Source organism: Macadamia integrifolia, chromosome 8 (assembly GCF_013358625.1).
Source record: "Macadamia integrifolia cultivar HAES 741 chromosome 8, SCU_Mint_v3, whole genome shotgun sequence".
In the NCBI taxonomy this organism is placed as follows: domain Eukaryota; kingdom Viridiplantae; phylum Streptophyta; class Magnoliopsida; order Proteales; family Proteaceae; genus Macadamia; species Macadamia integrifolia.
The window spans coordinates 7,274,732-7,287,444 of NC_056564.1; the positions used below are offsets into that span (position 1 = coordinate 7,274,732).

The 12,713-nt window shown below is 39.4% G+C and overlaps 1 protein-coding gene across 2 annotated transcripts in view; it reads right to left on the bottom strand.

Moving 5' to 3' along the window:
• Positions 1-1,579: 1,579 nt before the first annotated feature.
• The window catches only part of LOC122087702 (vacuolar protein sorting-associated protein 55 homolog), an 11,975-nt gene continuing 841 nt past the window's right edge, over positions 1,580-12,713 (bottom strand). The window contains exons 1-5 of one of the 2 annotated variants that reach the window (XM_042656905.1): positions 11,517-12,499; positions 11,372-11,423; positions 7,947-7,986; positions 7,772-7,856; positions 1,580-2,140 (exon numbers count right to left, since the gene is read on the bottom strand). In XM_042656905.1, the coding sequence (XP_042512839.1) occupies positions 1,957-2,140; positions 7,772-7,856; positions 7,947-7,986; positions 11,372-11,404 (342 nt within the window). In that variant the 5' untranslated portion in view covers positions 11,405-11,423; positions 11,517-12,499 and the 3' untranslated portion in view covers positions 1,580-1,956. Of the gene's footprint in view, positions 2,141-7,771; positions 7,857-7,946; positions 7,987-11,371; positions 11,424-11,516; positions 12,500-12,713 lie in introns of those variants that run through there. The other variant, XM_042656904.1, reaches the window with a different exon arrangement.

Below are 12,713 nucleotides of genomic sequence, written 5' to 3' on the forward strand. Positions count from 1 at the left end.
GTACAAAACGCATCCCTCCTCTCTCGGTATCTTCACCGTTCATTTCAATATAACCATGTATCAACCATCTAATATGTGCTACAAACGAGCTGAATCTCCTCGGGTAACTAAAACAACTCTTCTAGTGGTATATTCTTCATGGATATTTACAATTATATCTATGAGGAATTGGCGGTCCAATCACATCATCCCACCTGGGATGGCCCACAATATTATTTGTGTGTGAAAAGGGAATAGTATCGTATACTAACGCCTCACACACTCTCTCTCTCCTTTATTTGTAAAATGACATATCTACCCCTTTGTTAAGGGAAAGAGAGGGACTCAGCTCTAGAGAATTACTTCCATGTCTGTTTTTTGGTCATTCCTTACAAAAGCCCATAAACCACTAGAATGGTGTCCCAAGAGGGCAGCAAGGGGAGGGGGGGATAACAAGATGCCAAGCATCCTATGGAGGGCGTGGAAGAATCGAACAAGCAACCTCTCTCCAAAATTAGACCAAAGCGCTATAGCAACTGGGCAACGACCACATGGCAAGAGGTGCTTCTCCACCTACATTGATGCTATGTTTGGAAGCTAAGAGAAGAACATAAATAGTTTGATTGGTGTTTAAAGTAATAGAAAAGTCATGCAAGCCTAGTGAACCTTTCTCCTCTGTTGTAATATTTTAATGGACATGAAAAATTGATTGGAAAATGGCAAAATTGTTCTTGGTCTAAATTAAGGTGTCAATCGATCGAATCAGGCCTAATTAATCAGACTTTTACACTTTAAGACCTCACAGCATGACAGACCCACCTAGCTAATCGGGCCTCATAGGCTAAACATAGTCCATTTTATAAACTGTCTATATGGGGTACCAATTTTTAATTGGACTACTAATAATCGGGTTAACAGACCTTATACGGGGTGAATGCCCCATTTATTCTTAAACAGGCTTTAAACATGTCGTGCCATTTAAATGGGATTTCAAATGCTTTAAACATGTCAGGCTAAGTTGAGTAACTGTCAAGTTACACCCTTGCACCAGGAAGTCAGGAACGATCGTTTATAACCAAGTCGGGCTCATTATGTCTTGTCAAACATGTCATGTGACCAGGGATCCTGAGTCCTGACCGATGACTACAAAATTTAAGTCAGCATAGACAAATATGCGAGCCGTCCAGGAGCATCCCCAACCCATGCACGGTTTCAAAACAAGAATTGGTGACGATTGAGATCGACTGGAATCAACCAGAATCGGCCTCAATAACCTAGAATCGGCCATTTGATTTGAAAAGCCACCGATTCAAGGGAATCTTGGAAGGAATATTCTAATTCAAAACGGCAGAAATCAGGACTCATCCCGGCAGCTTCCAAGGTGAATCGACCAATTTCCAATCCAATTTTCCGATTTTTGAAACCCTGTTCCCATGTGAGCTGTGCAGGAAATTAAAGATCCCAGCCTACTGTGTAAGTGTAAGAACCAAAAGATGGCAGTGTTCTGCTGCTTCTATATTTTCTACCATTGCCTGTACTCAGAAATGCCCACAACTACCTGCATATCAAACCATTTATATCTTGAATTGCAGCTGCTACATAAAAAACAAGACATATCTATTGACTTGGATACCATTGCTTAAGTGTACTGGGTCATGTTAGGGATGAAACCAAAAGGAAAAATGATCAGCACATACATCAACACACGTATAATGCACTTGCAGGGCGATAAGCATTAAGCCCGATGGTGTAAATCATCTTCCTGAATGAATATACCTATCAGTGAATTACGTATTTTTATATCCTGCTTATATGGCAATTTGGAGAGCCTAAAGTTTCTCTATCATGAACATACCGCCGCCCTTTCTAAAAAGAAAAAGAAAACTATATTTTCTTTGAAATTTCTTGTGTAGGCCTTACACAGCTTTGCCGATTGATCGCACAGAAGTTGCATGCTTTCTTGCATAAGGTAGATAATCACCAATCATCTTCAAGACTAACCCGGTGAAAACACATGACAGTGCAGACAAGGATGAAGAAAGAAGTGAACTCAATGAACATGGCACCTGTCTCTATCAAATTGGCGTGCCTCAGGATTGCAGGAATGGCAATGCTCCCAACAGCAGATGCCCCTGTAAGGAACTTTGCAGCATCTATCCAGCTGCAAGAAAAACAGAGAGCAACCATCAACATCACTGTGGATAACATTTCAAACTTTTTTCCATTCAGTGTTTTGTATGAGGATGCTACACTCATCTCCTAATCACATAGGTATCCGAAAAGCAGATCAGAAACAGCAGAACTCTCGACAAAGTTTGGGTCTGATGTTGGCTTTTTGGTTTGTAGGTAAAATTTCGTCAGAAAAATGAACTACAGAAATAACTCAATACAACCAATAACTTCATGGATGTTGTAAAACAATACATGTCATTTCTGGAAGAAGCAAACTGGTACTATCCATCTTATTCCTTGTCATTATAGAATTGCAGAGGTATATCCATCTGTTAAAAAGAACTTACTTTCAAAAAACCATTTATATACAGGAAAAATCACTACTCATTATGTTTCAGTACTTTCCGTACAGAATGTGTTCTGTACCACACATGGTTCCAAGCTTCACCAAAATTTTGTGAAACTTTGTGAAAATATTTAGGTCTCGCAAAGGCTAGAAATGAAACCACGTGATACTTAAAGATGTACATATTTCAACCAAAATTTTAAGGTTTCGGTTCAAAGTTTCTTTTCGCCAAAAGTTCGGCCAAACATTACTTTGGGTATAGTATAAATATATAGTTTTTAATGAAATGGGTCGAGATTTTGAACCATATCGCTCATTTCGATAGGTTTTTTCAAAGTGAAGCTTGGAAAACCCATTTTTTGTGCTTTCTCGGCCAAATCACTGCTGGCACAAGGTTGGAACAAGTACTTAGGCAGTAGAGGAACACAGTGGAAGTGATAGTTTGCTGCGTTGTTGGAAGATTTGTGCAATATTCAAAGTTAATTGTATATCACTTTTCCCAAAAACTAATTTTTGCAACCAAAAAAAAAAGAAAGTAAAAAGAAGAAGAGTTAAATACTTGGTGGTTGGTTCCTCATGGTTCAGAATCTACACCCTAGGTTAGGGTATTTCCAATTTGTTGATGATTCCATTTATACACCTACTATGGAGGACTTCAAGTGTTTCTTCCACCATAATATGACAAGGTCAGCTTTTGTGATACGACCGCAGTAGCAAATTCTAGTGGTTTAAATCCTGCCCAGAACTCAATGTAGTACTAGGACTCTAGGACTCTAGGATGGGCATAGGTGATCCTCGTGCATTGGGTTGCTCTTTTGTAATAAACCATGTGTGACGTATGATTTATGAAACGGTTTAATTTGATATCAATTCATTCTTAATGCATATTTAAGTTGTTTCCCTTGAATTATATGTGTTCTGGTACCAAACATTGTGTGAAATAGGTCGCATTAGAGAGAATGCATACAACGTACATTACCAACCCAAGGTGATGCAGATCCGAATCCCACAAATCAGAATCAGATCGCTTAGGGCCCACAATGATGACTAAACATCTCAATTTAATGATTGAGGGGAAATAATGTAAATTCATAAACAACCATGTGCATTACTGATATTATAACAAGTGACAGGGTTGACAGAAATAGGAAAATTAAAAGAAGGGGGTGTTCTGTAATTGATGAAGTAGGGAGGAACTAATAGAACACACTTTCAGTATAAAGGGTTTATTTATAAAGTCAAGTAACTGTCCTTACTTGTAATTTCAGAAACCCAATCCTCTTCTTCTTCGTCACGAAAGAACACAAATGGTAACCCAAGGTAGACTTCAAAGGAAGGAACTCCCTCACCACAGAGTTGTTGGATCTGCAAGTTTAGGACAAGGATCGAAACCTCAAGCCCTATTGGATGCACGTGACAACCAGCAGTGATAGACTCCACCAGCATGATCTAATTTGTTCTGCAACTCAGTCCATCGCAGGTACAGAACCAGATCTGAACTTCTCGTCAGAGCCTCCGGTATAGACCAAACTTGGTCTTGGATCTGTGTATGGTGAGTCGTTTCTATTGTAGGAATGAGTCCCAAAAATCTTGAACTGGCCTGGTGGGTATTTTTCGAGATCAAGCCCCTTGTTTGGGACTGCAACTACTGCCAGAAACAGGGCAGCAGCTAGGTGTAACAAACAGAAATATAGACAAGAAGGAAGAAGATGGAGTTGAAGATGAAAGGGAAGGGAATAACAGAAAAGAGAATTTCAGAGAGGGAGAACAAGAGAATCGCAGCTCACAACAGCCATGGTTTCACCCAAAACATTCATTCAATTTCAATCAATTCTAAATCTCAGTTGAGTTCAATAAATCTATTTAAAGACTGAAAACAGACCTACTTTCCTATTTGAAACAAATATTGCATCTAATTAAAATAGAAATAAAATCTCACTCAATTGAAAATCTACCATACTAATACTAATTCTAAAAAGGAAAGAAAATGAATCAAATCAAAGGCTATCTCAAGCCCAACGCCCAACTGCATCAGCTCTCCCGGTCTTAAAAGAACTCAACTCCGTCGAGTTAGGTCGTGCTTCCAAGATACCCTTGTAAGTTGCTCGCTGATGAGGTGACACGTATTTCGAAGTAGAAGGCGGGAACACAACTCCAAGAGGAGAGAGTAAACTGACGTGTCACTGGAGCAGGAGTCAATCATCGACGTGGCATGTCTGATAATGCGTGTGGCCTCATTAAGTACATACGACCTCCTTGCTTCACCTTGATGGTGTTCCGTACACCATCATAGATAATACCAGCATAACGCTGCCAAGGTCGCCCTAGAAGAATGTCGCATTAGGCCAATGGGGTGACCAAACAGGTGACATGGTACTGTAACAACCCAAACTGTAAGTGTACTCAAACAACTACAGTGGCCTATTCTCGAGTTGTGAGTCCAAAACCTCGCACATGAATCTTCTTGAAAAGTTTTTTTTGTGGAAGGTTGTGTGCTCGAACAAATTCAGCAGATATAAAATTTGTTTCTGCCCCAGTATCAACAACTGCATGAACATCAGTAGGGTCAGAGCCGTGCAGGAGAGTACCCTTCTGTCTGAAGAGAGGAGCCTTGTCAACTAGTCTGTTTGAAAATGATGAAAAACTAGTTGAATGAGCTTCTACATCCTCATCACCATAGTCGAACATATCATCTTCCTCGAGGGGATAAGGCTATAAAGCAGACTCATCTTCAATCTTCTCTGTCTGTTGCTTCTCTAATGCATTCACAGAACGAGTCCTATTGGGACACTTGTTGGAGTAGTGACCCTTCTCGCCACAACTATGGCATCTAATGTTCTTCACCTCATCACTGTCCTTGACGAACTCTGACCTTTTTTCTTCAACTCTGCGAGCTTCAAGCTTCTTTTCCTCCATACGTGGAGGTCTATAAACTGAAGAAGTCTTAAGCATACCCTTCCAATAAATGGACTTCTCTTCAGTTGTCTTGGCATGAGCCGCTGCCACATCAATGGACCTGAAATCAGTGTTAGCCAACTCGAGTCGGATCTCAGTACTTAGCCCACTGATATATCACATCACCCGTTGCTGGTCTGTTTCCTGAAGTCGACACCTTGAAGACAGTTTGTGAAACTCAAGGGTGTAGGAATTCACATCCTTGTTACCTTGTTGCAAGTTAAGTAATTTATGGAACATTACCTTTTCATAATTAAAATGAACAAATTTTTCAGTCAGGATCTGCTTCATGACCTCCCAATTGGTAACGGGTCCAAGTCTTGTGACAAACCTTGCATGTAGTACATCATCCCACCATGAACATGCATACCCCATAAACTTGGTGAGGATGAGTTCACATTTCTTCACGTCAGGAAAAGACTTATATGCAAAAATCCTCTCAACTTTAGCAAGCCAGTCAAGAAATTCCTCAGGTCCCTTTTCACCACTGAACTTTGGAACCTCAACTTTGATGCCATAATCTCTGTCAGAAAATTGTTGAGTAATATCTTGGGGTATAACAGGATCACATTGCACTCGGTGAAGTGTATCTTCAATCCGTAAGGCATTAAACTGGGGAGGGGGTGTAGATGGTCCTTCATTGACTCACGTTTCAGACTTTTGCATAAAGGAAAGAATTTTAGTGAGGGCACCTAAGTCTCGTCCATGAACTTGTCATATTTTTCCTCATTCTTCTCAACCCTGTCGTTAGTTTCCTTTTTGTTCTCAAGTACCTCACGATACAACTTGTGCAACTCAACATTGGTGATGTGACTTGTCATGGTTATAGAGGACAGGAAATTTGCTCTGATACCACTTGATGTGGATCCAGATCCCAAAAATCGGAATCGGATTGCTTAGGGCCCACAAGGATGACTAAACATCTCAATTTAATGATTGAGGGGCAATAATGTAAATTCAGAAACAACCATGTGCATTACTGATATTATAACAATTGACAGGGATGATAGAAGTAGGAAAATTAAAAGAGGGGGGTGTTTTGTAATTGATAAAGTAGGGAGGAACTAATAAAACACACTTCCAGTATAAAGGGTTTATTTGTAAAGTTAATTAACTGTCCTTACTTGTAATTTTAGAAACCCAATCCTCTTCTTCTTCTTCACGATAGAACACAAAACGGTAACCCAAGGTAGACCTTCAAAGGAAGGAACTCCCTCACCACAGAGTTGCTGGATCTGCAAGTTTAGGACAAGGATCGAAACCTCAAGCCCTATTAGATGCACGCGACAACCAGCAGTGATAGACTCCACCAGCAGGATCTAATTTGTTCTGCAACTCAGTCCATCGCAGGTACAAAACCAGATCTGAACTTCTGGTCAGAGCCTCTAGTATAGACCAAACTTGGTCTTGGATCTGTGTATGGTGAGTCGTTTCTATTGTAGGAATGAGTCCAAAAATTCTTGAACTGGCCTGGTGGGAATTTGTAGAGATCGAGCCCCTTGTTTGGGACTGCAACTACTGCCAGAAACAGGGCAGCAGCTAGGTGTAACAAACAGAAATATAGACAAGAAGGAAGAAGCTGGAGTCGAAGATGAAAGGGAAGGGAATAACAGAAAAGAAAATTTCAGAGAGGGAGAACAAGAGAATCGCAGCTCACAACAGCCATGGTTTCACCCAAAACATTCATTCAATTTCAATCAATTCTAAATCTCAGTTGAGTTCAATAAATCTATTTAAAGACTGAAAACAGACCTACTTTCCTATTTGAAACAAATATTGCATCTAATTAAAATAGAAATAAAATCTCACTCAATTGAAAATCTACCATACTAATACTAATTCTAAAAAGGAAAGAAAATGAATCAAATCAAAGGCTATCTCAAGCCCAACGCCCAACTGCATCACAGTGTCTGAAATCAAACTACGATTTTGGGGTGGTTTTTTGAAATCTAAGGATTCCACTATGTTTAAAGGGCCTAAAATAGTGTTTAGTAGAAGTTCAGGACCTAATTTGGCCATTTGGTCATCGAAACTCGCAGGAAAAAAGTATATGTTTCGACCGAAAGTTTGGTTTCGATCGAAATATTTCGGTTTCAAGCCATAACCTTGAACCTTGGTCCCCCACAAGGCATTTCTTTTGAAATACATAGCATACAACACATGCTTCGATCATAAATCCAAATGGAATGGGTGTCAGGAATGTGAAGTATTGCCAAAAAAATATAGAGAATTTAAAGATACAGTAAATTAATAGCATGAAACATTAACACAGAAAAATGACTTTCATAACTCAATATGTGATTAAAACAAATGACTTACCCCCCGCCATCCCTACTGGTTAAGAAATGGGTGGAGCCACCTCCAAAGAACAAACATGGCATGGGCACTAGAACATACATAAGAGCTGCAGGGAATATGAAGATTTTGTCAACCTTTCTATTGGAAGGTAAAAATACTTGAGGCCAATTGAGTGGTTTTCCGGCATCTCTCCTACCTGTTAACATTGGCCACCAGTTGTTGTATATTGCACAAGCCTGCCACAAAACGTTCCATGAATCAAAAGCAAATGAAAGATTGGGATAAAAATAGTCTCCAAAAGATACAGGTAAAAAGAACTTTATAGAACTTTACAGTCTTTTTCTCCAAATATACAAGGATATACCATTTAGTCATTTTTTTGAATTCTTTAGCTATGTAGAGCCTCCTTTGGGTTGTAATTTCCTCTTGTTTCTGTTATTGCAATAAAATTTGTTCATCATCCAATGCTTTTAAAAGATATTATACGGCTGTCTTCAACTGGAAGAGGACCTTTGAGGTATTCACACCTAATTTAGAGTGCTTGGTTTTTGAGCATTTCTAGGAAGAGATTTCCCCTATTTAGAGATTCACCATCTTTTTTTTTTTTTTTTTGGGGGGGGGGTGGGGGGGGGATGATTTTGGGGGGAGGGGGGTGGAGCAACTTCTAAACAATTGCTCAGGAATTATCATAGCAGTAAGTCCAGCAATTTTTCACAGCTGGTACCAAGCCCAAACAAAGTAAGGAGGGTGGATGCTTCGAATTTGCAGCTGGCATTCAAAAAATTAGCCCAGCCTAGGCCACCCCTTTAGCATGGATCCTGGGTTTTTTTCAATGTTTCAGTATTATTAAATGGAATGGTCAAACAGGGAACCACTTTGCCAAATTAGCCAGACCCAATTAATGAGGATAAGACCTGTTAGTTTTCATTATTGAGTTATCAGTTCAAAACTAACTTCACATGTGTGTACATGATACATCCCACCAGGACATGGCAATGATGTTCATGAACAAGTACCAATTTTAGCTGTCAAAATTTGTTAAATTGCCACATCTTGGGGTACAAGAGGTTGGAATCTATACAATCAACAATTTCTGAGTCTTGTCAAACTTGAAATGATTAATAAGTAGCAGCCTCTCCAGCGAAGCAAAAGGTAAGGCTGCATACACTTGCCCCTCCCAGAGCACTGGGTGCTCTTTTTTAGTATGATCATTATCTGAAACCTTATAACATCATTTAAAGATCTAAGAAAATTGTTGCAACTTGCAAGGACTAGGCTATGATTCAAGGTGGACAGAACCAACTAATGGAATCTTCTTCATTAAGTCTCTCCTGCACTACACTTCTCAAGGGATAATAGGTCCCCCCCCCCCCCAAAAAAAAAAAAAACCCCTCTCCCAAACACAATTTGGGGAAAGCTCAATCCATAAAGAAAAGGTAGAGGCCCTGTATGAGTCTTGGCTCTGGATAAGTTGCTAACCCGGAGTATCTCCAAACTCAAGGTGTACATTTGGCTGATAGATGAATCTTATGTGCAAAAGAGAAGAGAACACCAATCATCTCTTTGTGTTGTTCACAACTTCCCGAGAAGTGTGGTACTGTGGTATGAACTTCACCCCTTGTGACTAAAATATCTGTATCCTTTTGTATTTTTGTAAAATGCTTGCCATACAATGATCGTGTAGAAGCTTGTTCTCATGAACAAAACCTCATTATCATTTCTGAGAAAATTAAGGAAAGAACTGTGGCAAGAAAGATACCCCCATCTGTCTATCATGTGTGGTAAAAACCAAAAAAATGGAACCCATTGGGAGGGCATATGCACCACATGATACATAACTCGGAAGTTTTAACTTTGAAAATCTACGCTCATAGGCTACATGTGGAGCAGAAGTCAGCTTCTTTCTTTTCTTTTCTTTTTTTCTTTTTTTTTTTTTTTTTTTTGGGGGGGGGGGGGGTTCCTGTTGGTTTTAAAATAAATTACAGGATCAAGAGAGAACTTGTACAAATCCGTTATTATAGTGGTTGGTGAAGTGTTGCAAGAAGTGGTAAGCAGGGAGATTATAAGTTTGGATCTTCAACTTATCAAATTCCTTCCAATTACTCAGGAATTCATATTGGCGCAAGCCCAAGGTACGGCTGTTTGGAATGCTAGTCTGGATTAAGATAGAGAAAAAGATTAGCTGGGTGCAAAAGAATATATCTATCAATAGGTGGCTTGATTACTCTCCAGTGCTCAATCAAGCATCCGAATGTGTATAGTGTCTGTATTATTGGCACCAATCTCTGCTTGCAAGAAGATGGAAAAATGACGAGACTTCTTATGTAAAGGTGTGAATGCCAATATGAAGAAAAAGATGTATAAAAAGGGTGTACCGAGTTCACGAGGGTGAGGTTTGGGAAGATAGATGGCTAGGAGGGAGGTTGAGGTGCTGCAGCACTCAACTGCATAGTGTGGGCAAGGGATAAGGAAGCCACCATGCCTACAGTGAAAGACTCCCCCATCCCCAAAGTATGGAGAGGAGGGGTGGGGGAGTCTTTCATATCTGCCTATTATTTCCTATTAATTATTATTGGGTGCAGGCTACAAGCAGACACAAGGAGGAAGAAATAGTTTTGGTACAAGTTAAGAGGATTTGGAAAACTCAAGCTCCACCCCTCCCCCCCCCCCCGGTCCCCACTGGTGGGGAGAAAAACAACAGAGTAGATATGATTGCTTCAGTGGCGGCTTTGGATCAAGCACCAACTTTGGGCAACTTAAAAGTCAAGGGATCGATAGTTCACAAAGAGGTTTAGATTGTGAGATAACAAGGAGAAATCAACAACACACGTGTTCTTGAATTGAACTGTTTTTGAAATGTGGTACTACTACATGGGTATCTTTGGAATCAGTTGGTGCTGATCAAGAGATGTGAAGCATACGTTCCTACATTGGCCAAGAAGTCCTTTTGGGAAAAAGGTGTCAGCGTTGCAGAATCTGTGTACCCATGCAGCATTGGGTGTTTAATGGAAAGAAAGGACTAGGAGGACTTTTGAAGACCATCCGAGACATTTCCAGAATTTGTGTTGATATTGGCTCTCACATGTTTCTTGGGCTCTATCAACTGAAGAGATTTTTGGTGTTTCTAGGAAGTCCTTTGCTTCCAGTAGGTTTTCTTGAAGATTGACTTTGCAATGGGGGAATACGTATGTTCACAGGGAATATTTGCTGTTACAAGGGGTTTCACTTTTTGTGTTGGGTGTTATAGGGAGTGTTATAGGGAAAAAGAACTAGGAGGATTTTTTTCAGAACATCTGAGATATTTCCATAGATTTTGTGCTGATATTGGCTCTCACATGTTGATTGGGCACTATCAACTGAAGAGCTTTTTGGTGTTTCTAGGAAGTCCTTTGCTTCCAATTGGTTTTCTTCCTCGAAGATTGACTTTGCAACCAGGGACATATGTTCTCAGGGAATTTTTGCTGTTACGAGTTTTGGGGTTTACTTTTTGTAAAGGTTCAGATAAATGAACATGGGCAAAGCTTCACACATATGTTGCTAATGAATATATAATCAATGATGCTGCTGTTCAAGAAAAAAAATCATTACAATTCTCTACTTAGTCTGATTATGAAAACATACCAGGATTTGCAGTAAAATGCTCGCTGAAAACATAAATGCAAGCCCAGCAAGCCTGCAAAAAGGAAGAAAAGAAACAGAAAGTTTATACGTTTCTAAAACAGTTGTAATGAACAAATAAAACCATAGTATTGATTTTACAACTTACACTGCATAGAACCCGGACAATTTTGCAACCCAACATCACCGACACACCATGCATCAACAACACTTAGTTAGAGTCAAATATCATGAGAGGGTCACAAAATTCAGCAGCCTATGGTAGATACCTCAAAACAGCCAACAAAACAACTGATAACCAAAAGTTATTTTATAACAAGCTTTATTTTCAATAGCTGAATCTTCAAATAGGCAAACCAGACCTATCAATAGATAGGTTTATGACCTCTTGCTAAAATTTAAGGGCTTGAAGATTCATTTCATCAACTTAATTGTACGATAAAACCAAGTTAATGGAAAATGAAAAACAGAACAACAAGGTACTATAATAATACTTCAACAGCGAGAGATGCACATCTAGAACTAGCTATGCAAATGTATTCCAGGCATCAGTTTATGACAGAATTTCTATTTTAAAATATTTTAACTTACATAGGAGTTCAAATGTCAATATATACTTGTAAACTTTTTGTCATTAAAGTTAACAAAGTACATGCGATTATCCGCAGCCATGAGATCCCCCCCCCCAATGCACACACACAAATTGAAAGGGTGTTCTTAACAAACTTAGGTGTGTTTGTCTAGAAACCTAGCCATCCACCACCCTATAATTACTTCCTACACCAACTGGATGCTCAATGTCTCCAGTAAAATATAAAACTGAGAAGCATCTCTTTGCCAATCTCCCATATAAAGCACATCAATAAACCATACCGAACCAACCTCAGTTGAAATCTTGGTTAAAATCTTCTTTTTAGATCAAAAACCTAGTTTACTTTTCAAGATTTTCAGACCAGCAGCTAAAACTGTAAAAATGAGTACAATCATACTCATAAAGAATATTTCCTTACTAGTAGCATCGTAAGGATGCTGCGGAGTCCATCTGAGTTCCACTCACCCAAACTCCAAATCGAAGGACTGGATTCTATAAAAGGGAAATAAGTAGATTCTGAACTTAAGTATAAATCAAGACACACCATGGATCCTCTCTGACCATTAGGATCAATTACTTTGTCACATTTTTGGGGTGGGGGTGGGGAATTCCAAGGTAGATTTTGAGCCTAATAAACTTGAAGCCATGACTGATTTGAGCTTAATAAACTTGAAGCTATGACTGATTTGATACTCCTATGGCCATTTAGATTGACAAGCTTACATAGGGTAGATGATCCCCCACCCCCCACCC